The following is a 27,850-nucleotide window of genomic DNA, read 5'->3' as shown; positions in this document are numbered from 1 at the left end:
CCTTTGGTTTTTTTGGGATTGGCTTATTTTGCTTAGCATGATAGTCTCCAGATTCATCCATTTTCTGGCAAATGTCATTAAGTTATTCTTTTTTCTATGGCTGAGTAATATTCATATATATATATATATATATATATATATATATATATATATATATATACACACACATATATAACAGTTTTTTTGTCCATTCGTCTGTTGAAGGGTACCTACGTTGGTTCCATAGCTTAGCTATTGTGAATTGAACTGTTATAAACATTAATGTGACTTTATAACTATAGTATGTTGATTTTAAGTCTTTTGGGTATATACCAAGAAATAGGATGACTGGATCAAATGGTGGTTCCATTCCAAGTTTTCTAAGGAATCTCTGTACTACTTTCCAGGGTGGTTGCACCAATTTGCAGTCCCACCAGCCATGTATGATTATACCCTTTCCCCACATCCTTGCCAACATTTATTATTACTTGTATTTTTTTTTAGTTGTAGTTGGACATTTGTTTATTTTTATGTGGTGTTGAGGACTGAACTCAGTGCCTCCCATATACTAGACAAGCACTCTACCGCTGAGCCACAACCCTAGCCCTGTTACTTGTATTCTTGATTGGTACTCTTGATTGTTGCCATTCTAACTGGAGTGAGATGAAATCTCAATATAATTTTAATTTGCATTTCTAATTGCTAGGATGTTGAACACTTTTTCACATATTTTTTTTTACCATTTGTATTTCCACTGTGAAGTGTCTGTTCAGTTCCTTAGCCTGTTTATTTATTGACCCAGCTATTGCACTCCTCAGTTTATATCCAAAGGACTTAAAATCAGCATACTACAGTGACACAGTCACATCAATGTTCATAGCAACTTGATTCACAGTAGCTAAACTATGGAGCCAACCTAGATGCCCTTCAACAGATGCATGGATAAAGAAAATGTGGTATATATACACAATGGAATATTACTCAGCCTTAAAGAAGAGTGAAATTATGGCATTTGCAGGTAAATGGTTGGAGCTGGAGAATATCATGCTAAGTGAAATAAGTTAATCCCAGAAAACCAAAGGCTGATTTTTTTCTCTGATATGTGGATACTAATTCACAATAAGGGGGAAGGCTAGGGAAGAATAGAGGTACTTTGGATCAGGCAGAGGAGAGTGAAGGGGGGGGTATGGAGGTAGGAAGAATTGTAGAATGAATTAGACGTTATTATCCTACGTACATGTATGACTATGAGACCAATGTGATTCTACATCATGTACAACCAGAAGAATGAGAAGTTATACTCCATATATGTATTATGTGTCAAAATGTATTGTACTGTCATGTATAACAAATTAGAACAAATAAAATGTGAAAAAAGATAAGTAAAAAAAATCAATGCAAGATTTGTACTATGAAAATTACCAGAGTGCAGAGAAAAATAAAATCTAAGTAAGGGGTGAGACATTCTGTGTTCATGGAATGGGAGGATTCAATATTGTTCAAATGGAGTTTCTTCAAAATTGATCTATAGATTCAAAGCAATCCCTATCAAAATACCAGGAGCCTCTTTTTATAAAAAAGAAATTGGCAAGGTAATTCTATACTTTATATATAAAATTTAAATAAATGTTTTTGGAAAATAAAAATGAAGTTGAAGAACTTATTCTTCCCAATTTTAAAGCTTCACTATAAAGCTGCAGTAATTAAGACAATGTGATACTGACATAAAGACAGGTGTAAATGACAATATGACTGGGTTGAGAATACACAAATAAACCCTCAAATTTATTGTCATTTTTTCTCAACAATGACTGGGCATTTCATTATGGAAGAGGATAGTCTTTTTAGATAAATGATGAGACAGAGATCCACATGCAAAAAGATGAACTTTAGACCTTTATATCATGCCATACTCAAAAATTAAAGGGTCAAGGGCTAGGATTTTGCTTAGTGGTGCTGTACTTGTCTAGCATTCATCATGCCCAAGGGTCCATCCCCACTACTGGGGGATGGGGAGGAAACAGAAGGACCAAAGACCTACATGTAACAGTTAAAACAGAAAATCTCTAATATCTTGGGTTAGGAAAAGGTTTCTTAGATGGTATATTTTATGTTATGTAAATTATTCTCAATAAAGTTGTTGGAAATATACCTGTGGACTTCACTAACATTAACTGTATACATCCAATGCTCCTGGGTAGCTGCATTTGTTCTAAACCTTTGTAAAGCTGTAAGAGGATTCCCTGTGGATTCAGAGGGCTCACCAGGTTCACATGGGCTACCTCAGGCCTGGTAATTTATGAGCAAAATGGGGCAATGTAGGCCATGGCTGTGAGCCAAATATTATGGAAAGAAAGGCAGCAAGAGTGGAGGTGGTTGAATTGAGTGCCTACTATTGGATTTTTCTCACCTGGACTTTTAGTCCTGGAGCAGCCCTGAAGGTCTATGTGATAAAGTCATTTTAATCCCCTGCAGAGATGCTCGAGGACAGTGTCTCCTTCTCAAGATTGTGTGGCCATTTCTCACTGGATTTTCTTTGGGTCCAGGCCTCCTTTATTTTGGCCATTACAGCCCCACAGCAGAGGTTTTTCTTGAGATGGATATCTCCTAGTATAGCTGGATAATCTTTCCCATTAAAAACAAAAAACAAACATTTTGAAATTCTCCTGCAAACCTTCCCTGATTATTAGTTTCTTAATTTTTACTTAGAAATATGGTGCCCCTAACTTGATGTAGGCTGTCAGAAGAGCATGAGTTTGGAGTCAAGTGTACGGCTTAAATTCCTTTTTTTTTGTTTTTTGTTGTGTAATAATTGTATAGAATAGTGACTGTCATTGTGACATATTTGTATATGCATATAGTAATAATTTGATCAATTTCATTCCCCAGTACCTTCCCTTTCCTTCCTCTCCTCTCCCTCTCCTGGTTCTCCTCTTCTACTTTACTGATCTCTCTGCTATTTACATGAGAATCCCCCCTTCCTCTCCTTTTCCTGGCTCTAGCTACCACATATGAAAGAAATCATATGACCTTTGATTTTATGAGTTTGGCTTATTTTGCTTACCATGACGCTCCCATTTGTATCCATTTTTCTGCAAATGACACAATTTCATTCTTTATGGCTGAATAAGTCTCCATATATACATATCTCATATTTTCTTTATCCATTTACCTTTTGTTGAACACCTAAATTGATTTTATGGCTTGGCTATTGTGAATTGTGCTGCTACAAACATGGGCATGTGTGTATCTTTGTAGTATGCTAATCTTAATCTTTTGGACAGATACCAAGGAGTGGTAGGGCTGGATCACATGGTAGTTCCATTCCAGGTCTTTTAAAAAAATTTTTGGTTGTGAATGGACCTTTATTTATTTCAATGCGGTGCTGAGAATCAAATCCAGTTCCTCACACATGCTAGGCAAGTGCTCTACTCCTGAGCCACAACCCCAGCCCCCCATTCCAAGTCTTTTGAGGAACCTCTATACTTATAATTCCACAGTGGCTGTACTGATTTACATTCCCACCAACAGTACATGAGAGTTCCCTTCTCCCTGAACCTTCACCAGCATTTATTGTTGTGTATTCTTAGTGGAGTGAGATAACCTAACTCTCAGTATATTTTTGATTTGCATTTCCTTAATGCCAGAGAGGTTTGACAATTTTTAAAATTCCAATTTTTAACTCATTAGCCATGTGACTTTTTGGCAAGTTTCTCAGCTTCTCTGAGCTTTGCTTTTGGAAATCTGTAAAGTGGGGACAATCATACTCAGTATAAAGGGTTATTGTGAAGACGAAACAAAAATCACATTTGGAAAGGCTGGAACACACTGGACTGGCTCATAGTCAGTGTTCTTTGTTAAATCAGGTTGGAGTGGGTCAGAGGATGGGTTCTGGATCTGGATTTTAATCTGTGATTTTAAATTTCTAGCTAAGTGAACTGGGACAAATTCTTTAATTCCTCTGTGCCTCAATTTCTGCATCTATAAAATAGGTATTTTGTTAGTGCCCATTTATTAGGGATGTTATGAAGACTTTCTATTTTTTGCAGTACTGGGGACTGAACCCAGGGCTTCATGCTTGCTAGTCAAGTGCTTAGTCAGGTGCTCTACCACTGAGCTACCTCTCCAGCTCTGACTGTCTTGTCTGAGAAAATACCTCTTTGGAAATGGGCTTATCACTTTGAGGCCTTTTAGACTACATGCAAGTTGGGGGACCTGATTTATTATTAATTACCTCTTCTGCTTTAATTTCAGCTGACTATTTACCTTGGAAACAACCAAGACGGGAGCTACTTCGTCCAGAACACAAACGCTGGCTGGAATCCACCAAATTTGACAGCAGAACCACACACCAGGATGACTACTCCATGAAGGGCCTCGTGACCACCAGGAGCTGTAAACCCCCAGCCATGCCCAACCTTTGTAACATCCCCTTGGAGGACCTGACCAACTACAAGATGAGCTATGTGGCACACCCTGTGGAGAAGCGCTTTGTGCACGAGGCAGAGAAGTTTAGACCCTGTGAAATCCCCTTCGAGAGCCTCACCACACACAAAGAGTCCTACCGAGGCCTACTAGGGGAGCCTGCCAAGAGCTGGAAGCCTCCAGCCAGGCTACCGGGGACAGACACACCATTCTCGAACACCACCGAGTTTCGAGATAAGTACCAAGCTTGGCCAACGCCCCAGTTATTCTCCAAAGCTCCAGTTGCTTTTGTCCCTCCTGAAGAGAAGATGGATCTTCTGACAACAGTACAAGCCCATTACACATACCCTAAGGGTGCCCCTGCTCAGTCCTGCCGACCGGTGCTCCCGATTAAGAAGAGCTTCCGTTTCGAAGGCTCTACTACCACCAAGGACGACTATAAGCAGTGGGACAGCAAACGCACAGAAATGGCCAAGCCCATCCCCCACCTGGGTTTTCCCACAGAGCCCTTGGACTGTCTGACCACCTTTCGGGCCCACTATGTGCCCCATCCACCTATCAGTACCAAAAGCTGTAAGCCCCCTTGGTCTGGCCCTCGAGCAAATATTCCTTTGGAGGGCCAGACCACCTATTCCATCAGCTTCACTCCCAAGGAAATGTGCAAGTGCCCAGCTGCATACCCTGAGCCCCCTGGTTACATCTTTGAGGAGGTGGATGCTCTGGGGCACAGGTTGTATAGGCCAGTTTCTAGGCCAGGCTCCCGGAGGAGCAGCTATCTTTCTGGAGGTGATGCAGAAAACCTTAACCAGATGGATTTGGCAGTGTCAGCCTGATTTTGAAAAAAATTTATTTAGAAATTGCACAATACTTTTAAAAGCAAACTATTGAGAATTATTCCTTGGGCAAAAACCAAATTCCCCAAAATGGGGGGGGGGAAGACAGAAAAACAGAACAAAAACCTACTTCATTACCAATTCCAGGACACTTGAATAAATTGAGAATCACTGACTCAAGGAAAATGACATTTAATCACTAACTCTCCTCTCTTAATGCTCCCTTTACCGTCTCCCCCCCACCCCTCAGGTCCCTTACCTTGTGCTCATGGAATCAAAGGTGGTCTCAGGTTTTTCTCTGACTCCAGATGTAGTTTATTATTTTAATCATTGTATGAATTGACATAATTATCAATCCTTGTCAAGTCTGAAATGTCAAAGAATAAATTTTATTTTGGGGGGACTGTATCTGTAGGTCATGTGTTCACCCTCCTGGGTTGTCCATGCAGAGAACAGTCTGTATTCCTTGGGATCTTTGGGGAGATTTTATACTACACTACCTGAGATTTCCCAGTACTGGTGGGGCTTCCATAGGCCTAGTCTGTTGTCTTGTTTTGAGTCCTCTCTGCCCAGGGTCGCTTCACAGGCATCTTTCTACCTCTTTCCTCCCTGACATATGAGCAAGAATAGTGCTATCTGATGGGTTGCAGGTCTGGTCTCTTTAGTCATGGATATAGAGGGAGTCACAGGACCTGTGTTCATGGACCTGCCAAACCTCTTCCTATCCCTAAACCAATGCAGGCTTTAATTCCAGGGGTAGGAGAAAAAACAAGAACCCTGAGCAATCAGGCAGGTGGGAACTCGCCCCTGGGCTATAAACAGAAGCTGTGGGCTCTTCTAGATGCTTAGAGCCTGGAACAGATTGCCCCAAGCTGTACTTCTTTCTAGGAATTCCAAGCCTGCTTATTCTAAAGTGACAGCTGTGATTAGATCTGTGACAAAGCTTAACATAGCGATGACCAGGCCTTGACTTGGAGATTTCGTTCTCTGGTCCCAGGTTTTCCCAAATTTGATTTCAAGGCCAAGTAATTTGGATTTTTGTTGAGCAGAATTGAGGAAGGAAATTGCTCAAGGGGACTCCTTGCTAGGGTCAGATGGATTTATGTGTTGGGAAGAAGCTCACACAACACAGAGGGACACAGACCAACACCTGGCACACTTAATCTCTCTTGAATTCGTAGAATCCTAAAATTATGGTACTAGGGAACTTGGGAACAGTGTGGAGAAGGTGAGATTTCAGCCAAACTTTAGAGACTTGGGTTTCCTCTCAGGGTCTAGTTCTTGGTTGGGGAACCTGGGGCTCAGTCTGTCCATAGCTCCCTCTTACATGGCCTAGGCTATACAAGTCCCCACTTCTTGTACCTTCACCATGAGCTTCGTTTGCATCCCTGGGTTGAGATCTACATAATTTAACCCTAACCCTTGGTTATATGGGATCTAGGTACCTGTCCTTATGGGATAGGGAGGCTCAGAGTGGTCAAACACCTTCTCTAAGGCCATAGAACTCAGAGTGGTAGACCCAACATTGGAATCCAAGTCTTCTGACTCCATCATATCTGCTTTCTGATGGTGCAGACACCTGCCATCTTCTGTCTCTCAGATAGCTTCTGGCTCCACAAACCATGCCAAACCTTGCAGCCAAGCTTACCAGAGTCCACTAAGCAGATGGAGAACACCAATGAAGGTAGGTTTTGCTATTTTTTTTCATAATTTTTTTTAATCAGAGAAATATTAGGCTTGATTTGGAAAGCCTAATAGTGCCAAAAAGCTTTTGCAAATGCAATAATCTTTATGTGCTAGCTCCTCCACCCTTTGTGATGATTACTTCCCCAGAGAGAACAATTTTAAATTTTTGTTTTATCTGTTTTTGCTAATACTTTCCTTCATGTTCCTAAAAAATTATGCATATATGGCTACTTGCTGATTCATCAATTTTAGACATGGTCTGCTTTGATAGATTAGGATTTTTATTTCTTGTTCACTCTCCTTTATTCTCTTCCTTCTCAGTATAGGTATGTATCAGTGTTTGGTAAAATCAAGAATAATAAGCTTTTCTAATATTTCTGTTAGGGAAGAAGCTGAAGAGTGGGATTGACTTGGCTAAGACATGCAGAGCCCTGTTGGAAAGAAGGATTTCCTGTGAGCCCTGTCTTTGTGATATTTTGGGAAAGACTTGCTGGTCACCTCCATGGTGACTATAGGTGGGATGAGCCACCCAGGGCATTCTTGCCTTGCCTCCTTCCCTTGGCATTAAAAACTAAACCCCCATTTTTTTTGCTTCTGAATTAAAATATCCTTAATATTATGAAAGTGGTTGATACAAGTAGAAAATTCAGAAAACATATAATAAAGAAGAATATAAATAGCTATTATGGAGACTAGTGCAACATAGTACTAAAGGCATACATGGTCTCTGGAGTCCAGCGACCTGGGATTGCCTCTTGTCCTTGACTGAGTCACATTATTTAACATGTGCAAATATGGATAATGGCAGTATTGGTCACACAGTTTTGTTGTTTGGTTTGATAGATTATACATGGATCAGTTAATCTTGGCTCATGGTTAATGCTCACAAAGTGCAGGTTGGGGTGAAGATTGCTGAGTTCTGACTGGTGGAATCTACTTAGGATTTCTTTGGTTAGTATACACAAATGTGCAGGTAAGAGGTCCTGCTCAGGTTTTTTATTTTGTACATTTTACAAAGTGAAATACTTTTTCCCATATTGCTAAGTTACTTTTTAGTTGTTTTGAATTAGAGCTGCTAACTGCTCTCCTTGGAAATTTGGTTTTAGAAGGAGGGAAAAAAGAGCTGAGCAGATGGTTTTTCCTTCCTGCTCTGATCAGAGCAGCTTCTTCTTAATTTGTATGTCCATGTTGAGTTTGTTGGAAAAATATTCTGCTATTAAAGCACGTGTGTGTGTGTGTGTGTGTGTGTGTGTACACGTGTGCGTGTGCACAATGTTCTAATACCTCATAGAATCCTCTTCAAATCCTGGTGATAGAAGGCTTTATACACATTGTTTTCTCTTAAAACTATGTCCATACTTATTTTTACTATATATTTTTCACTTGTGAGCATGAAGTAGGAGCTCATTCACTTATGTAACCTAGGGTTCCTGAAGCATAGGTATGCTAAAAAAAACATTATTAGTGATCAAAGATAGAAAAGGTTTATGACTGTGAAGAAAATATTCACTAGTACAGAATTCAGGAGGTTCTTGGGGATGATGTTCTGGGGAGGAAAATTGGGCAGAGCCTTCAGAGCTGAAAGATGGCAAACTCTGTCAGAGGAAAGCAGTCTCCAAGTGAGGCTGAGTGGCAGGAGATGGTGGACTTTACTGGTGCGGAAGCCTTGGGATGGCTGGAAGTGGTCTGCTGGTTTAGGGGATGTGGTATCTGCTTGGGTGTGAGATCCCTCATGGGATGGTGATGTCAGCTTACTGCAGGCTGTGGGCAGGTCTGCCACCAGGTGAGCAGGCTAAGAAGTTAGAGCAGAGTTTATTCTGTGGCTCAGAGTACAGTGGGCCCACCTCCAGGTTGAAGATCCTAGTATTTTGCCCTCAGTTTTAGGGGATCAAGAACTTGTTTCCCCACTCCTCTCCTAATTAAACTTTATGATAGCACTCAGAATAGCTTCAAGAACTCTCCATTCTATTACTTTTGCATCATTTTCTCTTTTTGAAGATAAGCTTTCTTTAATGGTCTGGCTTCATGCTTTTGGGCCAACCAGTGATGGGAGGCAGAGGAAGATGTATCCATTGCTAGTGATTCCCTTGTGTATTTCACCATTTGTCACTTCACCCTCCTTGATGCTTAGAATTTCAAATCTTAAGTCCCTGTTGGGTTCTGTCTTGAAGACCTGCTGCCTCTCAGCTCCTGCTCTCTTGCCACAGGTCTCTTCTAGGCTATGGCTTCTTCTATATGTGCCAGTCAGTCCTCCATCATCAAATTGTTTGAAGTCTCTTGTCCATTGAGCACTCCCCCCATATTTTCTCCATTGAAGCATTTTATAATTTCATTATTTCTTTAGTTTAATATGCATGTGGGGTGGGAAGGGGATAAGTGCAGGATGGCATATCCCACCCCACCTGCATGGAACCAATTGCAGCAGTTTCATCAAAGTTTTTCCAATGCACAGCGTAACTGGAGGATGACTTTGTCGCCTGGCAGAGTAGATGGGCAAACCTGGACAGTGTAGAATCAGTACTAAGGAGTGTTTGGAGGTGAAGGGAGTTTGGTGAGGGTCACTAACATTTGGACCCCAGGGCCTTTCCTTAGTTCTACGCAGCCAGCTTTAGACAGTGCTGCTTTTTACTGCCATCCTTAGTCTTACTGTCATCTTCTCGGTCCCTGTTAGATACTGTTAGGGACTCAGGGGCAGCTTCAGCTGAGCAGGGACCACAGCCCAGTTCTGATTTCAGGACATCAAGGCAGTGCTGGGTGAGCCTGCTTTATGGGTGGGGCAGGCAGTCCTTGTGGCTTTGGGCTTTTCTTTCATGTAGTGCCCTCTAAGTATCTCTTTGTTATAGTTTTGTTGTTTCAAGATTTTTTTGCAATAGAATACACAGTAAGAATAACTATCACCAAACCTACACTTCTACTGCTCAGGCAGGAGTAGAGCTAATGACTCCAGAGCAATGATTTCCAAAGTGACACGTCTTAGAGACAACTGAGGGATCCATTTCCTCTAAAAGTGCTTTTCAGCTGTGGACTTGTCAAGAGGAAGCAGGAGGGGCAGGTGGGGGCATGTATAGTCCTAATTGCAGATTAATGGGCCCCCTGGACCCTCCGGCCATCACCCAAGCCCACATCTGGTCAGCAGGCCTCTAAGTGGGAAGACAGAGACCCTGCTGAGCCTAAATTCTGGGGCAGAGGCTAGGCAGGGATGTTTACTTTGGCAGAGCAGACCCAGAGTTTGCACATGGCTGTCCAAGCAGGTGCCTGGCTTCTCCCCACTGTGGGAGTGCATTGGGAGACCAGGAGCCTATGAACTTTCCAGAACATTTGTTGTATATTCTGGAAAAGGCATTAGGGCAATACGAGGCTGGGCTCCTTTTTACACCATATACTGGGCCACAGGTACCTCTGGTGCTTCTGGATCTTTAGACACAGACATGAGAAGCCCTGATGTCTTTTCCTTGCCACACCTCAAAGTGTGGCTGCAAAGCCTCTTTGATGCTAATTGAAAGGATTCAGAGAGTTTCCACTCATCCAGCTGAGTCTAGCACTGATTTTTGTGAATCTTTCCTGCCCATACCAGCCTTCCAGCCTGTGCCCCTGCCTACCTACCTGCTCAGGGTCAAGGCTACACTCTCAAGGACAAGGGGGAGAATGTTTACCTCCCTGTAGTCCCCAAACTCCATCCATTACATTATAGGATCATAAAACAGGGAAGCTCACAAATACCCTCAAACAGGCAAACTGCAACTTGAGAGTTATAGGTGGACAAAATGCCTGAAAAATGACTGAAATTTGACTTCAGTGCCAATGGATGACTTATAAACTTAGAACTGAAAATTTTTGGACTGTGAGTTCTATTTTTCTTTTTTAAAACCCTTTTCGTTTTATAGTTTCTAAGCAGAGTCCAGTGCTTACTATCAAGCTGGAGTGGTTCTTTTGTTGGCTAAGTAATATAGTAGTACTTCCCATATTTGAAGGTCAGGTATTTGGAAACTTTAGCTATACAAAACTAAGGCAGGAACCTGGAAATAATTGGCCTTGAAGGTGCCAAGATCACCATGGACATGAATTTCATGAACAGAAACAGTGCACACCACCTATCCTGGCTCAGGTGGTGGGCATATTGGACCTGCCTCCACTTTTTTTTTTAATACACAATTCCAATTAGTTTCTCTTCTCTGGTTTATGCCCACAGAATAGTATGAGGGGCTATTGCTAGAGGAAGATACATTTAGAATAAAAGAAGTGACAGCTGATAGCTTGGCAATGAGACAAGAAGCTAAAACTACTTTAAAAGACCAAACTCAAAAATACAGCCATTCAGGAATTATGACCCCAATATAATAAAGAAATGTCTATGTATGTACACACACACACACACACACACACACACACGTTTTATTAAGTCTGGAAAATATACTATGGTTTGTGCTTATGACCCTAGTTTAGTAAAAATAAAAATTATACACAAGCATTTTTAAGGACTTGAAAAATGCATCAACAGTTTTGGATAAATGAATTCCCATTTGTCCCATTTACTCAGAATAATAAGTGACTGCACTTATTATTTCACTATTTTAATATTTAGTTTGAACCTATAGGTAATGTGTATTAGGCTTTTCTAAGGTGTTTTCTGTGGAATACAAGTCCTATGAAAGGGCCTTCCAAAAGAAGTTCATTAGATACGTAAGTTTGGGAAATGCTTCATATTATATCCCCTGATGCAGATTCATAATACATGTTAATATTTCAAAGTCTCTATGAAGCCCTAAAGTAAAGAAACCTTATTTAATGTTGTGAAACTCAGTGTAAGAACCAGCATTCTCACAATTACAGGTGCTCAAGCAAAAGGTATAATTTACTGGCTCTGGCAATGGAACATTGCCAGATATTATCTCTTGGATATAACTGGACACAAGGGCTTCAATGATGTGATGAGGTCCTGGTCACAATCTTTTGGCTCTTCTTTCTCTGTATTGCTTTGTAAGGTAGGTGCTTTCCATATAGTGGTTTCTAGTGATTCTAAGCTTGTAACATTCCCTTAGCTAGCAATCTTGAGTGGAGAGAAAAAGATTTCCCATTTTCAGTAAAAATCCCTGAATTGTTTTTTTGCTGGCTTGTGTCTCATGTAGATCCCTGAGCTGATCATTGTGGCAATAGAAAATACTTATTGCTCAGGCCTGAGCTGGGGTCCACCCCTAGACCTAATCTTGTGTATATGTGGTCAACCCATGTGAATGGCATGAAAATCAGGAGGGCTGGGGGGGGTGGTTCTCCAAAAGAAAACACACGTTTAGCTTCCAGGGAAAGGAAGAGTGAATGCTGAGCAGGCAGAAACAGCATTTTAAAACTGAGACAGTAGAGCCTTTTTATTGTGTAAAACCTGTTGGAACGCACTTTGAGAATTACTGCCAAGTACTCATCATAAATTTTTTAAAATAAAATTGGAATATAGTAAAATACACAAACTGTGCAAAGGTGGTTTGGTCTGTCTTGATGACTCAGAGACCTCACTGGATCCTGCAGTGCTTCAAGGTCACCTCTGAGTGTTAACATACCCTGATCATTGACCATTGAGCTTCTTGATGAATGGGAGGTTACGGTACAGCTAGAGGGCAGGATGTATGAGGCCTGGCAAGGTTCATGTATGATGGACAGTGGACTCTGGTATCTCCTGTGTAGAGCCCTTTAGAGAGCTGAATGAAGTCCCAGCACATTTCAGTTAATCCACATGACCCACTTCTGTTGTTGATATCCCTACCCCCTCCCCAGGACAGGGAGGCAGTTGAGGCTCAGAGAGGTTAAACAACGAGGCAGATTCCTAATAGGGTTGCTCAGGAGGTTAGAGGAAATGAAGTCTGTAAAACAAACCTTGTGGACAATAAAGAGGTTTTTGAATGGCACCGTGGAAGAAGGTCAGTACTAGAGAGATGCAAAAGGCTATTCACATTGAGAGAAAAGAACAAGTTCTGGGATGCAGTTGGCAGGTATATGACTCAAGTAAACATGCAGAAAAACACTCTGGGTACAGCAATGGTGCGTGAGTCTCCACTGTACCTAGTACAGGTTAGCTTACAAACCCATTCCACAATCTCTTCTGGACATGCACACATACTGTTTTAGTAAGCTTTTTACACTGCTGTGACTAAGTGATCTGACCAGCACAACTGTAGAGGAGGAAACTTTTATTTAGGGCTCATGGTTTCAGAGGTCTTAGTCCATAGAAGGCCAGCTCCATTCCTCTGGACTCGAGGTGATGCTGAACATCATGGTGGGAGAGTGGGGCAGGGGGAAGTAGTTCACATTATTATCAGAAAGCAGAGAGAGAGAGAGAGGGCTCCACTTGCCAGATACAAATATATACCCCAAACCCACACCCCACCACTTCAGTTACCACTCAGTAAATCCCTATCAGGGGATTAATTCACTGATTGGTTAAGACTCTCACAACCTAATCATTTCTCCTCTGAACCTTCTTCTTTTTTTAAAATATTTTTTAGTTGTAGTTGGACACAATACCTTTATTTTGTTTATTTATTTTTATCTGGGTACTGAGAATTGAACCCAGGGTCTTGCACGTGCTAGGCGAGTGCTCTACCACTGAGTCACAACCCCAGCCCTGAACCTTCTTGTATTATCTCACATGTGAGCTTTTGGGGGACACCTCACATCCAAACCATAACACACTCATGCACACAAATACAGTGCTGATGAGATTGCAGTAGGTCTCCTTTACACACCACTTGTTTACTTAAAAGTCTAACATGCAAAAGGTCATGGTTACATCTAGGAGCTGAAAGTTATTTAAAAGGCTCTTTTGAATTTTTAAGCTCTTGGTTGAAACCATTAATTACTTTAAACTGGATTCTTTTTATTGTAGAAAATGCTCCCTTGAGATTTATAGAAAAGGTCTTTTCATCTGGTGACTTAGTAATACACAATTGTACCAACTGTTCGTTTCATTATAAAATCCTGCCCAATGGTGTTTAGGGAGGGCTTGTCTTCTGGGGTAAGAAGCTTGTGGAGACTCCATGATTATTTCACCTTTGCTTTCAGTGGGCCCAAGAGGCCCCAACTTGAGGCTATCATGGTGTCCTCTTCTGGCTGTTCAAGTTGTCTTTTGGGGTCTGGTTCGACTGCACTCCTCAGCACACTCTTGCCCTGGGAATACCTCCCAGGTGGCCCCCCAGGTGCTCTCCAGCTTCTTCTGGCATCCATTTTCTGCTTGTCAGGTGAGCTCCCTGCATGATGGGCAGTGACTCAGAAACCCTGCTGTCTGCCTCCTCCTCTGACACACACCAACTCTCCTCCACAGCCCCAAACGGCTGTCTTAGCTCTGGTCATCGGGATGACAGGACACACTATCAAGCACTGACCACACATCTGCCTCTTTCTTCCCTTTGTCCGTCCATCCACATGTATATAAATACATACATTTATTCATTTGTTCCTTCAGAAAAATGTATTTTGGGTGTCCGGCTCTATTCTTTGTGCTTTGGAATTATATCAGTAAAACAATCAAACCAAACCAAAAACAACACAGATGTAGATCTTGCCCTTGTGAAGCTCATAGTCTAGTGGGGGAGATAGACATTCATTTATAATAAATAGCATGACAAACAGTGAACAGTTATATAGAGTGAAATAATGAACACATATTAAAACCAAAAAAGTATATGGTATGTCAGAAGGCAATAAGGGCAGGAGGGATGTAATTGAGATGAACTGGCTCCGGAGCATAGGAAGGACAGATGGTAGTTAATATAGGTTGAAATGTGGTCAACAAGGATCACTGAGGAAGGAGGAGCACAAGCAGGAAGCCAAGAGGATACCAGGGAACAGCTAGAGCAAAGGCCCTGTGGTAGGCATATTTCTGAGTGGGTATGTTTAGAGAACAGTAAGAAGGTCAGTTAAGGGGAGCAGATACAAAGCTTGGAACTGGGAAGTGCCAAGAACAGATCTCAGTGAAAATCATTGCTGTAGTTCCCTGACTGCTTGAGGAGGCCATTTCTGGGTGGAAGCAGGGCCCTGTAGGTTTTCTGCCTGGAGGGCTGTGCAGGGTCATCCTTGGGAAGTAGAAGCAGGGGTCGTGGAAAGAGTTGATTCTGGGTATGTTTCAAAGGTAGGCCAGATGCAGTTGCTGATTGGATGTGGGGTGAAAATGAGAGAGAATCAAGCGTGAATCTGGAATTTTGGGCTGGAGTGACTGAAAGGATGGAGTTGCCAGCTGTTGAGACTGGGGAGGGCTGGGGAGGACATCTGGATGCTGAGTGGCTTGCCTGCTGCTTTTGCAGAACCAGGCATGGCTCTTCTGCCTCCTGCTGTGGTCCCCATAAGGAGTGACTGTAGCACCTATGATTTCTGGAATCCTTTCCTGGTTCTGTTTCCTCTTTCTCCCCACAGTCCTGAGAGAGAAAGGGCTTTTTCTGAAGTCAAGCTTACCAGGTGCCAGGGTTGGACAAGCAGGTGTGATTGTGCTGGGTACTTTGAAGGAGGGTAAAAGTTAGCTATGAGGGCAGGATGGCTTCTCTGAGGTTGTGACTGTCAGATGAAATTGACCCACCTCTCCTTCGGAGGGAAGGGATACTATGTCCTCATATGGCAGAAGGTGGAAGGGCAAAGAGAGACTGAACTCCTTCCATCAAGCTCCTCTGACAGGGTCTCACTGAGCTGTTTAGCATCTTGCTTTTGCTGAGGCTGCTTTGAACTCCTGATCCTTCTGTCTCAGGCTCCTAAGCTGCTGGGATTACAGGTGTGCGCCACTGCACCCGGATTCTCACTATCACCTCTTGATTCCACCCCATTGGTAGCACCTGTGATGGAGAGGGACCCATTCAAGCCATGGAAGCTGGAATCTTAGGATATTTGTGCAAGGACAGAGGTGCTGTGTACTCTTCCCAGTCCTCCAGCACTGCACATTTCACCTGTGTGTAAGTAAAGAACTTTGTGTAACTAATAAACCCTCTTGTGCAGATTTGGATAATGGTATCTGAGATGCTTGCTATGCCATTTCTGGAGTGTAGATTCATGATTAGGTATACTAAATGTTAGCTAATTAGGATGTAAATTCAAGTTAATTTCACATGTATACATCAGTTAATAGAGAAGTATAGTAAGTAAGGCAATACAACAACAATTCTAGCTGCTGCATGGAGAGTGGATTGGTGGAGACCAGAGTAAATTTAAGGAGACTAGTCAGAAGAACTTTGCAAAAAGCTCCAGAGAGGGAATTAGGACTAAAGGGAGCAATTGTTGGGTACTGACTAAAGAAGGAACCAAATGAGGAGGAAGAGCTGGAGAGTCCCAGAATTAGACTTCACAATTGCAGTAGAACATACTGGACAAGCTCCCCAAAGACAGGTACTGGGTTCTCGGGACCCAGAGTTGGTGCTTAGCCAGAGTGTGTCTAACTCTGAGGGAAAGGAAAAGTTTGTGATTGGGAAAAAAAAAAAACAGGAAAGAGAAGATGAGCAAGGATAGTGGCCCACCTGGCAGAGAGGAGGCAGGCAAGGATCACTAAAACCAGATGAGAACTTGAGTTGTTTTCCATCCCAGACAGACTCCTACCCAAAAGCAAACCTTACAGTGCAAGGGCAGATTCTGATCATGGGACCCCGCTCATAGGTGGGTACCTCGGTCTCTCTACTCTTGGAGAAGCCTGGGCAGGCTGAAGAAATTCAGCACAGGAATCCATGGAGCTGGCAACTCTCTTATGCACTGGCTTTATGACATGCTGACCTCTAACCATGGGGCAGAACTACATGGGCGACTGAACAATTTTGTCCTTCTTCTTATTATTTTAAAAATGATGGTGGGGGTGGAGGAGAAGAAAACCAAGGCCAGGACACACTTCATCAGCTCACTTCTGACCTTGACCATTAAACATTTTTTTGGAATTGCTTACCCGGTAAAGGAGTTGTTCAGTTTGTCCACTAACCTATATGGAATTTGTAACGAGGTCACTTGACCAAAGTCCCAGTGGAGAAGGCAGATTCCCCACGCATGCTTTCTGGTCTGAATGCTGACCGTGCAATCTCTCAGGCCCTAAGCATTCTGCTTAAATAAATATTATTTACGTTCGGCAGGAGAACCATTCCCCTCTGTCTGCTTTCTCTTCACTCACATAAAACTGCACATTTAACTTCTGTTTACATATGTATAAACTATATCTTTAGGAGCAGCCTGGGAAATGTTTGGTTGAAGTTGGATTTTGCCCTTTGAAAACACAGAGGTGAGTGACATCTGTATATTGTGTTATCAGAGGCGTGACACATATGGTTGATTGGGACCAGGTGCTTCATAGAAGCCATCTGAGTGAAGTTATAAATGTCTAGTTGACAAGTAAAGTGACAGCCCAGTTCTTATTAGCAAAGGCTTGATTATCAATATTTGTCTTCCAATTCAAGGGTAGCAACAAGACAGTTGAATGTCTAGGGGTGCTGTGGATAAGCAGCTGAGGCTTAGTGAGAAATACTAGTCTCTGATAAGCATATACACATTTGACCTATAAAAGCATCATCTCTGAACGGGATGGCTGGGTGGGAGGGAGAAATTTGGGGTTAAACTTGGAGAATTGGTAGAATTTTATCATGTATTCAAGTTCTTTAGTGTTACTTCAAGGTTTATATCATATATTTTCCAAATCAGCAGTGTGTAACATGGGTAGATGAACTTCTTGCCATAACTCACGTTCAATGTGTACCAAGGCTGAACCCTTTACTTCATAGGTTCTCTGAACAAAATGAGGGGCAGAGAAAGACAAAACCCAAGGGCTTTGAGTTTCCTGATTAATTCAGGCTTCCTTGGGTTAATTCACCTGACAGGTTATTTTCTTAGGACTATTTCCCAAGAACTCCATGTCTTTGTCTACCCCATCATTTTCTCTGCCCTTTGTGGATAACTTTGACTACTTCTGGAAGCCTCACAGTTTGTTTATGGAGGTATAACTTGTCTCTTGTTGGCTGAGAACCATTAACAAAATTGGATTATTTCCTTTGAGTTTATTTGCAGGATGAAGTAAGGGGATAATAGTGTATTGTTTATGAGAAACTCTACTTCTTGGCAAGTGAGATGCCTTTGATTTTAGTTTTTACTTGTATATTTTCTCATGAATGTGTACTTATCCACTTTTTATACTAACTCAAAGGGAATGGCAATTGCGTTTATGTTTGGGTATGCTGAATTGAGACGAGGAAGTAGAGGCCACTATGAGAGGGATCTCTGTATGTATCTCTGATGTAATATATTGTATGTTATAAGAGGACATTTGTCCTGGGAAGCTTTCCTGGAGGTTTGCTGGTATTTTGGTGAGTCTTTGAGTTGACTACATGGACTATGTTTTTCCAAGATACAGAGCTCGATTCATTAACGTCTCTATTATTGATGCTATTGTATAGTGTAGTGCTTTAAAAGAATGACTGGTTTACTTCTCATCCAAAAATGAAAACACAAGAGAGACCATCTTTCAAAGATAACAACAGGAAATAGCATGAATTAGCTAACATTGTGTAACCCTGCCCTTCATCTCCCATCTCTGTCAGGGTATTTTGGATGATGAACATTTGATGCGGAGTTTGATGATATGCTTGTATCCTTACATTTTCTCAATGTGAATGAATATTTTTCTCGAAATAACCCTACCCTATGAAGTATTCTACTTGTACAGATAAGGAAGTTGAGGCATGAATGGTCTTTGTTGACTGTTCTGGTCCTAATGGGTCTTACAGATTTTCTAGATTCATCTTATTTAGAGTCCTGGAAACTTCTGAGGGTAATCAGGGACTCTAATTACACCCTGTCTCCCCTGCCATGGGCTGGGGTTGTGGCTTAGTGGTAGAGCACTTGCCTAGCACATGTGAGGGACTGAGTTTGATCCTCAGCACCACATAGAAATAAATAAAATAAAGGTATTGTGTCCCTCTGCACTAAACAAAATAAAACAAAATACCCCCGGGACTGGCCTGTGGCTAAAATTCTAAACATTTATACTGTGGCATCTTGCTTGGTAGGAATCTTTTTTTCCTCCCTGTGGAGCTCTATGATTTGGGCTGGAAAAATTTCCATATGTTCCCACTACTTGAGCCATCTTGACTTTTTGCTCTGGCATTTCTGGGTTCTCTCCCTGGCCCTGGGACCACTGTAGGACATTATTTGGTCACTGGCATATGTTTATGGTTCTAGTACTGGATTTTTCTTTAAAGTAAAATGTAAAATTTCTTAGAAAATGACCAGAATTTAAGGAAGAGCTTTTGGGTATGTTTTCACACAGCTCAGTGGGCAGGTGAAGTGTTGAGTGAATATCTGGAAAACAGGCCAGAGCTTGGCTTTCAGGGTTGGGTGCTTTGGAGTGTCTCCAGCAGTTCCTGTGTGGACATCACCTGGGCTGGGGACATGCTTTTACTGAGCCTGTTTGTAAAGAACTCTCTAAAGGTGCTTTTGGTTTTTCTGCACTTCCTACAGCAGCTATATTTCTATATTTAAAATGATTTTAAAATAGAGAGCTAGGAGTCCTATAAATCAAAGAAATTAATTTTAGGACAGAAGAAAGCAACAAGTCCTGTAATGTCCTGCTCTCATCATCTACCAACCTGAAATCAGTGGGGGAAGGATGGTGTGTGTGCTGAGGTGGCGATGGCACCCTCCCAGAGGGACGGGAGACAGCACAGTGGGGAAGAGCAAGGCTTTGGCTACAGTCACACTGCCTAGGCGTGAATCTTGGTCCCACCAGATGGGTGACTTGAGCTTTTCTGGGCATTTATTTACCTCTGTGAACATGGGGATACTCATAGGGTTGATGTGAAGATTAAATGTAGTACTCTATAAAGGTTAGCCTCGATTAACAGTCTATATTCACAGTTTCATCATGCAGATGCTTGACACCGCACACACACACCCCTGATGATAGGAAGTCTGACCTGAGGAGAGGGGACTTCCACACCTAAGTCATCTGTCCCAGGATACCACATATGGCTGTAAATGAGATGACAGGCTTAGCCTGGATGTGTGCCTGTATACCATTGCAGCGCCTCTGGGTTCATTTAGAGAGTTGGTCCTTCCAGATATAGGCCCTGAGCTTCCTATGCAAAGCTGAAAACTGCAATCTTTCTATTTTAGCCAGATGTGCATAACTGGCTGGGAACCACCAAATTGACAGGGACTTTTCTTCATCCCCAGTATAAAACATGATGGGAAGGCTGAGCTTAACAGAGACTCGGACAACAAGATTTAAATAAATAAGCTGTATTATCTGTACAAAAAAAATATAAATACAGTTTTGTGTTTTAGAGGAGGAAGTGCCTCCTTCCACATTATCCAGCAGCCCTAATAATCTGCGGTACTGCTGAGTCACGATTCACAGAACAAACATTACATGTACATTCATCTCATGCAAGGAGCACACTCTTCCCACCCCACACCTAGGCTCTCCAGCTCGATCTGAAACCCATTTCCAACTCCTCACCCTGACATGTGGTGGAGCTGGAAGACAGCTGTTTTTTTTTTTTTTTAAAGGAAATGTAAATATTGGCTGCCAATTTTCAATATCTGTTGAACTAGATGTAATCAACCACGTGAGTCCTATGGAAGAAGTCTTTACCATTCTATAAAACACTCCTGTGACACAAATGAATCACCTGTTGCCCCAGCATCCCGTGTTAGCTTTTACAAAGTATTCTGTACAAAGTGAATAATGGATCCAGAGTTAAACACCAGCTTCTATTAAAAAAAGGAAAAATACAATGATCACCACTGAATTTACAGGAACACAGCTGTAGGAAGTTAATAACAAAAAAAACTCCCAATATTTTTTTTTCTGGATGACAATGTACAATTATTAATATTGCACTTTTTTATACAAGAAATCCTAATAAATATTCACAAAAGATATACATAGAAAACATTCTCTTTTATTTTAAATAAACATTACATTGATCTTTAGTAACATGATTTCTTAGAGCCTATGTTTGTGGTGAGGAATTAAAAGACCCACCCTAATTGTCCACAGCTCACCTAGAGAGGACACAGATTAATATTGTCTTCCTCCCAAATTTTACTTTACAGGCTGGATGGGAAATGCAGCCTTGATGTCAGTGGTGGCCCTGGGGTGAGTGGCATCCCACAAGTGTGTGAGGGGTGGCTTATCTGAGGCTGCCCAGCCTACTAAACTGGGGCCCTTCAGAGGGAGAAGAAAGGAAAAAAAAAAAATCACTCGCCCAAAGCTGTCCTGCTGAATGAGCAATTGGCTGAATAGTCCTAAAGTGTGTTTGCTGCCGGACTTGGCTGTGGCCGTCTCAACACAGCTGATAGGTGTTGCTGCAGTGCGTGAGATGCTCCAGCTGATAAGTGTTAATTGCCTTGGGTTTGGAGTGTTCCCCATATGGGGAGGGTGGGTTGAAAAGCCTTTCAGGACCTTCTTGGAGTCTAGAGCTATCCTTTGGCTTTGCCACAGCTCTTCATCCCCCCACCCCAACCTGCCACATAAATACTATGTATAGCAGCTTTTGTGCTCTGTCAGGCACCCACAGCCCCTGGAGTTGGCTGCTGGATTAGGCAGAGTGTACCACAGTCACCTGCAAACCCACTGTCCCACCCTGTTCCCTGGTCAGCTCAGGAAGGAAATGGTTGCCACAGCCTGATACTCACTCTCTGGCAAATGGATGTATGAATTGACTTTTACAAAGGGACCCCAATCCTTGGCCCTTAGGTGGAGTAGCAAAGACCATTTAGGCAGAAAACCTGGCCTACTCCTGCTCAGAATATGCCCCAGGCCCACAGTAGTTGGTAGTTCAAGGCTGGGGGCTCTTGATTTCAAAGAAGAGATGCTGGGAAGACTTACTGCCCAGCCAGGTGTTGACCTCTTGCCAGCTTTGTTGCAGCTGCATAAGTGGACAGTTCACTCAGATAGTGTTGGGAGTGGGCACTCTCCCTACCTCCCCCTGTGAGGGACAGGTCTCCTTCCATGCAGCAAGGGCACTCTGAGGGAAGCAGAGCTCTGCCCATCCTCCTGCACCTTCACTGAACCTGCCAGGTGCTCTGGAGTTCAGAGCCTGTGACATGAGCAGACACAGGCTTCTGTTCATGCTCTCCCTTCCCTTCCTGGGTCAGTTCCTGCATCACTGTGATTGTCTCCTTTACTACTACCTATCCCTGTGTTTGAGTTCTCTATGGGAGGAGAAGAGCCAGTTCTGGTTGGCTTCTGCCTCAGATGGTCCTTATCACCACTGAGGGGTTGGGGGTGGGTAGAGGAGGAGACAAAGAATCAACACCACATCAATAATGCTGGTTGTCTGATGTTTGCACCAATTCTTTATCAACCCTGTGGCTCCCTGCTGTTCCCAGGGGCCCTGGCTTTCTCTTTCTAGGCCTCTCTGAGAACCAGGTTGGAGGGAGTCGGCCCTGTAAGGGAGTGGCTGCTGTCTGCCTGGCCTGCTCTGCAGCCTCCTTTTGACATCTGTCCTTTTCTTTTCCCAATGTTCTGTCCTCCAGCTAACTGAAAGAGAAAACATGCTGAGGTCCTCAGGGGGGAGGGCGGAGGTGGGGGTGAGGGGAGGGAGGGGGAAATAAATAAATAAAACAAAGCTTAAGTTCTGTCCCAGGTGGTTGCGTGAGTCCTTTGTGTGGCCAGGGAGAGTTCTTCCCCGTGCCCTGTCTTCACGCTTTGCCACAAGTTCCGCAGCAGCGGGATTTGAACTGGCTGAGTTGGCAGAGCTTCAGCTGCTTCACCTTCTCGCAGTATCTGGTGGTGTCTCTGCACTCCACTGGGAAAGGAGGGGGTGGGGAGGGGACAGAAAGGAGATGTGAAACAGAGGCTAACTGGCACTTGGCTGCTGGGGTCTGCCGTGGCCACTGCGCTCCATCCCTCTGGGTGTCTCTCACTCTGGTAGAGCTCAGCTACTTGCCTCCCAGGCTGCCAATGGCAGGGCCAGCACCAGCCTGCAGTCCTCTGGCTGAATGATGGGACCCATTCCTGGGCCCTCTTTGCCTTTCATAGTTGCCTCTACTTCCTGTCTCTTCCCTCCTTTTGGGACTACCTCACTTCCTTGCTTGCTTTTCCCCAGGGGCTTTTGGTATTTTAGTGAGTGACTCTCCTCCCTGAGATGGTTCCCAGAAGGACTGAGTTCTGCCCCACGTGGAAGGAGATGCAGGTGAGGCTCTGGCTGGAAACCTTTATCCCCAAGGCACTGGGACCTTACTTTCTCTGTTAAGTTTGTTTTCATGTATTCTCTGCCTAAGATTCTTGTTCTTTCTACCCACCAGGCCTTAAACACAACACCATGGTGTTCCAGCTCAGTATTGGTACAGATTATTGTTTTTAATCACTGGTGCTGATTTGACCTGGGAAGCCAGTCTGAGCTACTTGCATTCCACTCTGGTACTCTCTGCACACGGTGAGAAAATGACACCAACGTGGGTCAGCACTTCACCAAAGATCATGCATCCCCAGTGCATCATAAGGAAAGGGTTGTGTGTTCACAGGGGATCTGCCTTAATGTTGTGAATCCATTGCTTAGTGAAGGTCGGTTGGGGGGAAAATGGAATTCAGCCACATTTGTTTATTTCTTTTTCTTTTTTTTTGGTCCTTGTCAGAAAATGTCTCCAATTTGGGTTTTGGATTCAGAGGAAGAAAAAAAGAATAAGATTCCAGAATAAGATTCCTACCCAGTTGGAACACAAATGCTGATGCTGAGTTGAGGAGACTCCAGACTTGAGAGGAGAGGGAGTGAAATGAGTGTCAAATGCCAAGGGTCTGGGCTCTGCTCAGTTTCAGTGGATGCCCAGGGTGGGACAGGAGGGAGATGATCAGCAGGTTCTTGTTCCATGAGAAGCAAAACAACGATGGGTGGGGAGCCAGTGGCTGAGTGGGAAGCACTCTGTGCTGCTTCAGTGTTAACAGTGCTTTCTCTAGCAGCCGGGCTCCTGACTGCCATTGTTTAGTTGTCCCCTCTGGGCATCAGCTGGTCTGCAGGTGAGCTAGAGGCCAATTTTACCCAGCAGTTGGCCAACAATACTTGGCCATCTCTGGACCAGGATGAAGATAGTGATAGCCCCTGGGGCACACGCTGCCATTTTTGTGGCTAGGAAATGTATACACACTTCTTTACACACCCACACACCTGCCTGTAAATGCTCAACTCTGGCTCCAGCTCACAATCCTTGGGGTACCTGATCCAATGCCCTATGTTCAGGCTCAGTCCTAGGGATTGCCCTCTGTACCCGATGCCCTGTGGGGAAATTGCAGAAAGGTCTTTGGGATTGGAACATACTGTTTTCACATGGAGTGATGTTGCAGCGTTGCCAGTTGGCGGGCCGGGGCCCCCAGGAGCACAGGTGCTCAGGCACAGCCTTGTTGGTGCGGGCATGCACACACTCCACCCGCCGGGACTGGAAGCCATAGTTGCCACAGGTTGCCGTGCACAGGGTCCACAGGCTAACCCTCCAGTGTACGCTGCAGGCATCTGACCAGCAGTTCTGGGTGCTCACAGGCCTACAGGAAGAGGGTGGCAGGGTTAAGATCTGTCTCTATGGGGCCAAATGTGAAAATAATGTTCCCAAACCAGGAAGGTCAGCCAACTCCTTAAGAACTTCCATTATCACCAGACCTAGGTTCTGATCTCTGTTTTGTTACTGAATGGCCACAAAGTCTTCTTTCCCTGACTAGTCTTCCATCTGCTCTTCTCTACAATGTCTGTGTCTGTACATGACCCAAGAAGGAGCTCTATGCCATGTGGAGGCTGGCAGAGGGAGAACTTGGACCTGTCCTCAGGGGCTGGAGTCCTACGAGAGGTGATAAGCTCTCTTCTCAGGGGACATTTACAAAGAGATGTAAGAGGGATTGGGGGCTGGATAGGAATGAAAAGTTGGTATCCAGAATACGGCACCTCATCTCAGCCTCACTTCTAGAGAGAACTCAACAAGAATGAGGAGCTGGCGGAGCCCTGGAGGTCCAGTAGCCACCAGGTAGACCTTGCTTCTTTGCCTGCCTTGGAATTAAGGCAGCATCCCCCAGCTCTGAGAAAAACATCCCTGCATGCTTCATCCTCCTGAGAGGAAAACCCAGCCTGGCCGCTTCAGTAAGCACAATATGGCCCATCGGTCTCTGGGTGGGGTCAGTGGCCTGGGTGATAGAAAGGAGCAGACAGGGCATCTGACCCTCGGCACTGTGGGAGGTTGGAGAAGAAACATCCTTTCATCACTTGTTTCTGTGCTACTGACGCAGGGGCTGAGAGAGGAGGCCCAGGGCTGCTGCTTACCTGGGAAGGGCACTGCACTGCTCTGATGGTAGGGTGATGCCATCCCGTGTCTGGCAGAAGACTTGTCTGTGTTGCACAGCTAGGCGAGGCCCGATGCAAGGCCCATTGCACTGGAAAGCAGAAAAAGGAATACATATCATGTCAGCGAAGTGCTCAATGTTCAGGCCCCAGGGGATGCAGGATTGTTTTGCAAGGTCTTATTGGAGGTCGTCAGATCATTCATCTTCTCCCTCTCTGGACCAACTAAAGGACATTCACTGGCTTGTTTTCTTTTATGCCACAGTGAGCATTTTGCTATGGGCATTTTGTTAGCAAAGGCCAGAGGAAGTGTAGAGCCAGTCCGAGAAGGCCAACCTACTTCCAGATCAACCAAATGAAAAAGCACTTGGCATTATGTGCTAGGAATGTACTTAGAGCTGAAGACATGTAAACAAGCCCCTGTCCCCTTCTGTGTGGAGGATAACATGGCTTATTGTTTTCTTCCTAAATTCATCCAAGTATCCATGTCCACTATTTCTTTCCTTTCCTTGGCCTTGTTTTCTGCAGGTCAAACCCAGGACACTGAACACAGACAGACTTAGGTATGTACAGTCTCTCCTTATATTCTCTTGCCATGTGCTTGCCAAGCTTTCCCCAGAGATGGCAGAACCCAGCCCTAATGCAACGAATGCCTCCAAGAACTGTATAAAATGCAAAAGAAGCAGGCCTTGAGCCAACAAATGCCACGTTAGCACAAGGGGACACACATCCCTGGAAGGTCACTTTTTATTTTTTAAAAAAGTTTGTGGAGAGCTTTATTAATAGATGCCTATTTAAAAATAAGACCTTCTGCTATAAAGGGAGAAAGGAGGCAGAAAACCAATGCACAGACAAGATAATGAGAGGAGATGCATTTTCCGTCACATTTCATGATGTCCAGGAACACCTGGAGAGGACTCCTCCAGGATATTGATGTCCTAGCATTAGTTTTTTATTGGTTCATTATAAATAATAATGGGATTGTTACATATTTGTACATACACACAACATAATTTGGTACATTTCATTTTCCAGTATCTCCCCTTGCCCTACTCTCCTCTGTCCCCCTTCCTCCACTTCACCAGTCTCCCTTCTATTTTAATGAGAGTGGGAGGTCATTTTGGAACAAAGAATCTTAATGTAGGAGTCTTTAGATCCCTAGGGATCCACAGGGATATGAACTCTTAACATTTATGTTGAATTTTTCTAGTAAGAGGTTTCTTTCAGTTTTCGTTAGATGCTCAGAGAAATCCAGGACCACTGAAGGACAGGGACTTAAGGTAAAAGCATCCCTCTGGGGCTGACACCTCTGTCCAGGCCAGGGATTGCTCTTCCTGGCTCTGAAGGGCTCAGTTTGACAAGGTTGTTCACGAAGATATGGTTGTTGGAGGAAATGTAAAGAACACCCCTTGATACCAATGATTCAGAATTATTTTTTGTTTTATGATAAAATATAATTACAAAATTTATTGTTTTAACCATGGTAAAAAAAAATAACTTCTCACTATGAAGGACAGCGTGCACGGAGAAATATGAGTGAAGCAAAGAAGTTCTCAGTGAGCTCTGACAGTGAATGGAGCCACAAGACCAGTTGCGTGGCAGAGTCATAATTCCAGAAGGGATCTTTGCTTGCTTCAGTGCTCTACTGTCAATCTTTACATTCGCTGTAGTCTGTGGAGAAGGGGCCCTGCAGTTTCATGTTGCACTGAACCCTACAAATTACGTGGCCAGTCCAGGACACAGGTGAAGAAAGTGAACACTGTAAGCAACTCAGAAGCCCCTGGAGGTTTTCTCCCTTCACTCTTTCCTCTTCTCCAAATGTACCCACTGTCGAGGCTGAATCTTTAACACAATTTTATGCCTGATTTTGAAATTTACATAAAGGAACCATATTTCATGCCTACTTTTGCATCTGGCTTCTTTTTCTCACGAAGCATCAGGTATGTAACTGAAGTACATTCATTTTCATTGATATCCAACATTTTGTTTTATAAATATACCATAATTTTGATTAATCGTCGACCCTTTTTTCAATACAGAGCCTACTTTGTCAGATATTAGTATAGACGCCCCCAACTCTCCTTTGGTTAGAATTTACATGGACTTTTAAAATTCTTTCATTTTCATTTATTTTTTCCTTAGCTCTAAATAGAGTCTCTTGTGGACAACACAGTTGGATCATGCTCTGAATGTACTAAAACTTATTTCTTATTATGTTCTTTACCACCTTCTCACAGTTTGATTAGGGTTCCCCAGGTTTCTGTTTTGTGCCTTTTCTTCAGATCATGCTTCAAGGCGATACCACCCATGACACTAGTTATCACTTGATACTGATTACTTCCAATACACTCTGGTCAGCACAGCTCTAAGTTCCATATTCATACACCCACCTGTCTAAAGAATATCTCTAATGGAATATTTTATAAACATACTACACATTTATCACACCATCTTCATTTTCCTGTATTCCTAATTGTTCCACCAGAAATCCGAGGATCATCTTTGCTTCCTCTCTCTGACAGCCAGTGGCTCACTGAAACCATTTGAATCACACTGTCATAGTATCTCCTGTCCATTTCCACTGACCAAAGCATACATTCTGATCACCATAATTTCTTACCTACATTGGGTTTCTCTTTCTCTATTCTCGTTACTTTCCAATTCAGT

General features: G+C 43.3%; 2 protein-coding genes across 4 annotated transcripts in view; one reads left to right on the top strand and one right to left on the bottom strand.

The window, feature by feature from the left end:
• The window catches only part of Saxo1 (stabilizer of axonemal microtubules 1), a 44,510-nt gene extending 38,976 nt beyond the window's left edge, over positions 1 to 5,534 (top strand). The window contains exon 4 of the mRNA XM_058586334.1: positions 4,234 to 5,534. Within this exon, the coding sequence (XP_058442317.1) occupies positions 4,234 to 5,237 (1,004 nt within the window). The 3' untranslated portion in view covers positions 5,238 to 5,534. The remainder of the gene's footprint in view (positions 1 to 4,233) is intronic.
• A 14,606-nt stretch (positions 5,535 to 20,140) lies between these two features.
• Positions 20,141 to 27,850, bottom strand: part of Adamtsl1 (ADAMTS like 1) — a 935,498-nt gene continuing 927,788 nt past the window's right edge. For all 3 annotated transcript variants that reach the window (XM_058586373.1, XM_058586374.1, XM_046467403.2), the window contains 3 exons: positions 25,166 to 25,275; positions 24,179 to 24,399; positions 20,141 to 22,672 (listed from right to left, as the gene is read on the bottom strand). In XM_058586373.1, coding sequence (XP_058442356.1) covers positions 22,566 to 22,672; positions 24,179 to 24,399; positions 25,166 to 25,275 — 438 coding nt within the window. In that variant the 3' untranslated portion in view covers positions 20,141 to 22,565. The remainder of the gene's footprint in view (positions 22,673 to 24,178; positions 24,400 to 25,165; positions 25,276 to 27,850) is intronic.

Source organism: Marmota monax, unplaced genomic scaffold, assembly GCF_021218885.2.
Source record: "Marmota monax isolate L192 unplaced genomic scaffold, Marmota_monax_Labrador192_F-V1.1 WCK01_AAM20220418_F8-fsc00033, whole genome shotgun sequence".
Classification (NCBI taxonomy): Eukaryota; Metazoa; Chordata; class Mammalia; order Rodentia; family Sciuridae; genus Marmota; species Marmota monax.
The sequence above is the reverse complement of the archived record's forward strand: the minus strand, read 5'-3'. Positions and strand labels throughout refer to the sequence as shown.